Source organism: Cricetulus griseus, chromosome 9 (genome assembly GCF_003668045.3).
Source record: "Cricetulus griseus strain 17A/GY chromosome 9, alternate assembly CriGri-PICRH-1.0, whole genome shotgun sequence".
Classification (NCBI taxonomy): Eukaryota; Metazoa; Chordata; class Mammalia; order Rodentia; family Cricetidae; genus Cricetulus; species Cricetulus griseus.
Window position 1 is genome coordinate 11,389,351 of NC_048602.1, and position 2,020 is coordinate 11,391,370.

Here is a 2,020-nt window from a genome sequence, read left to right on the forward strand (position 1 = left end):
CAGTGCTCTTAACCCCTGAGCCATCTCTCCAGCCCCCGACCTTAAATTCTTGATCCTCCTCCTCTGCCTCCCACTTGCTAGGATCACAGATGTGGTCTTCCAGGCGGGTTTTATGAAGTGCTGGAGATGAAACCCAGGGCTTCATGAATGCTAAACAAACACTGGGCTACATTCCAGGGCCTCCCTGCCTGTCTTATTTCATATTTGATGTATTGTTATCTTGTGTGTATGATGTCTGTGGTATATATACGTATGTAGGCACCCATGTGCCCCGGCTCCCACACGGAAGTCAGAGAACAGCTTTGGGAGTTGGTTCTCTCCTCCTACCATTGGATACAGGGTTTGAACTCAGTTTGCACAGCAAGCACTGTTACTCACCGTGTTAGCCATCTTGCCAGCCTATCTGTGCCTGTCTCTCATCACTGGTCTTCATCTCCCTCTCTCAGGTGTTAAATGAGTATTTCCACAATGTCTGTGAACTGGACCTGGTGTTCAACTTCTACAAGGTAGGCTCTTGGGGAAGTGGGCAAGAGGCAGCCATGGGGGGGTTATAGCCTCTAGAGATCTGTTTCCCAGCTTAGCTCCCAAGGGCTGGCTTCTACATCAGCCAGCCCTTCCCTCCCTCACTCCAACTTTCCCGGCCTCCCTTCCTTGCCTAGGTTTACACGGTGGTAGATGAGATGTTCCTGGCAGGTGAGATCCGAGAGACCAGCCAGACGAAGGTGCTAAAGCAGCTGCTGATGCTACAGTCCCTAGAGTGAGGTGGCCTCTGCCCAGCCTGGCCTGCTGGACCAACCTGCCTGTTCACCCCCCCTCCGCCAGGCCCGAGGCCCACCCCAGCAGCCCCCTCCCTTTCTCAGCTGCCCCAGAGGAAGGACCCAGTAGGGTCCAGGCTGCATGGGAGGAGGCTGCAACCCACTGCCTCTGGGCCCTACTCTGATGGCAGAGGCCACCTTGATGTCCCGAGTAACTGTGCCATTGTCGTGTGATGCTGTGAGTGTGCGTGTGTGCAGCCCCCAATAAATCTGTGGTCCTGCCTGGCCCGGCTGTGTCTGAGCCCTTGTCTGTCTTCCCTGCCCTTGGTCTTCAGTGAGTCGGTCAACAACACATCTCCTTGGTCTAAGAAAAGCAGAGAGACCTAAGAATACTTCAGACATGCTTCTGCCCACAAAGGGCCCAAGACTGAGGGGTAGCTGGTATGGACATGAAACCCTTGTTCCAAATTCCTATTCAGTTCTTGGACCTAACAGCACCGAGAATCTGCAAGCAGTTCCAAGCTATATACCCAGCCCCTGGATTTTGTTTTGTTTTGAGAGATGCCCTTGTTATGTAGCTGCCCCTGGCATGGCATTCACCTGCCTCTCCATCCCAGGTATGAGGTCCCGCTCAGCCCCAGGGTTATTGTGGAGCCTTCGGCCCCCAAGGTCAGGGATTGCAGTGTCTCTCCACACCCAGCTTCTGGGCAATTTGTGCTTACAAGATTATAAGGGCCGGACATTAGTGGCGCACACCTTTAATCCCAGTCCTCGGGAGGCAAAGGCAGGAGGATTTCTGTGAGTTCCAGGCCAGCCTGGTCTCCAGAACGAGTGCCAGGATAGGCTCCAAAGCTACACAGGGAAACCGTGTCTCGAAAAACCAAAAAAAAAAAAAAAAAAAAAAAAAGATTATAAGGAAGGGCCCCTAATGGCCCCGCCAGTAAAAGTTCATTTCCTAAGCAAGCTTGCCTTGGATCCCTGGGGCATGGGGGAGCTCTGTCGCTGTGGGTCTGCATCTGTAATCCTATGGCAAGGTAGGAGCCAGAGACAGACAGACAGAAGCTCCAGGAAGCTCACGGTCCAGCTGGCCCAGAGCACATACACAGAAACAAAACAAACCCTGCCTCAACAAGGTGGAAGGAGAGAACTGACTCTGAAAGCTGACCTCTGACCTCCACATGAGCAAATAGGCACATACATATACATATCACACACACACACACAACAGCAAGCCCATTAACCTCACTCGGGCGAGCATCTCATCC

The 2,020-nt window shown here is 52.9% G+C and overlaps 1 protein-coding gene across 1 annotated transcript in view; it reads left to right on the forward strand.

Annotated features, from left to right (window-relative positions):
- Positions 1-1,056, forward strand: part of Ap2s1 (adaptor related protein complex 2 subunit sigma 1) — a gene marked incomplete in the record, with an annotated part of 11,112 nt that extends 10,056 nt beyond the window's left edge. Inside the window, 2 exon segments of the mRNA XM_027431347.2 lie at positions 447-506; positions 660-1,056. Of these exon segments, the coding sequence (XP_027287148.1) occupies positions 447-506; positions 660-761 (162 nt within the window).
- Positions 1,057-2,020: the final 964 nt, after the last annotated feature.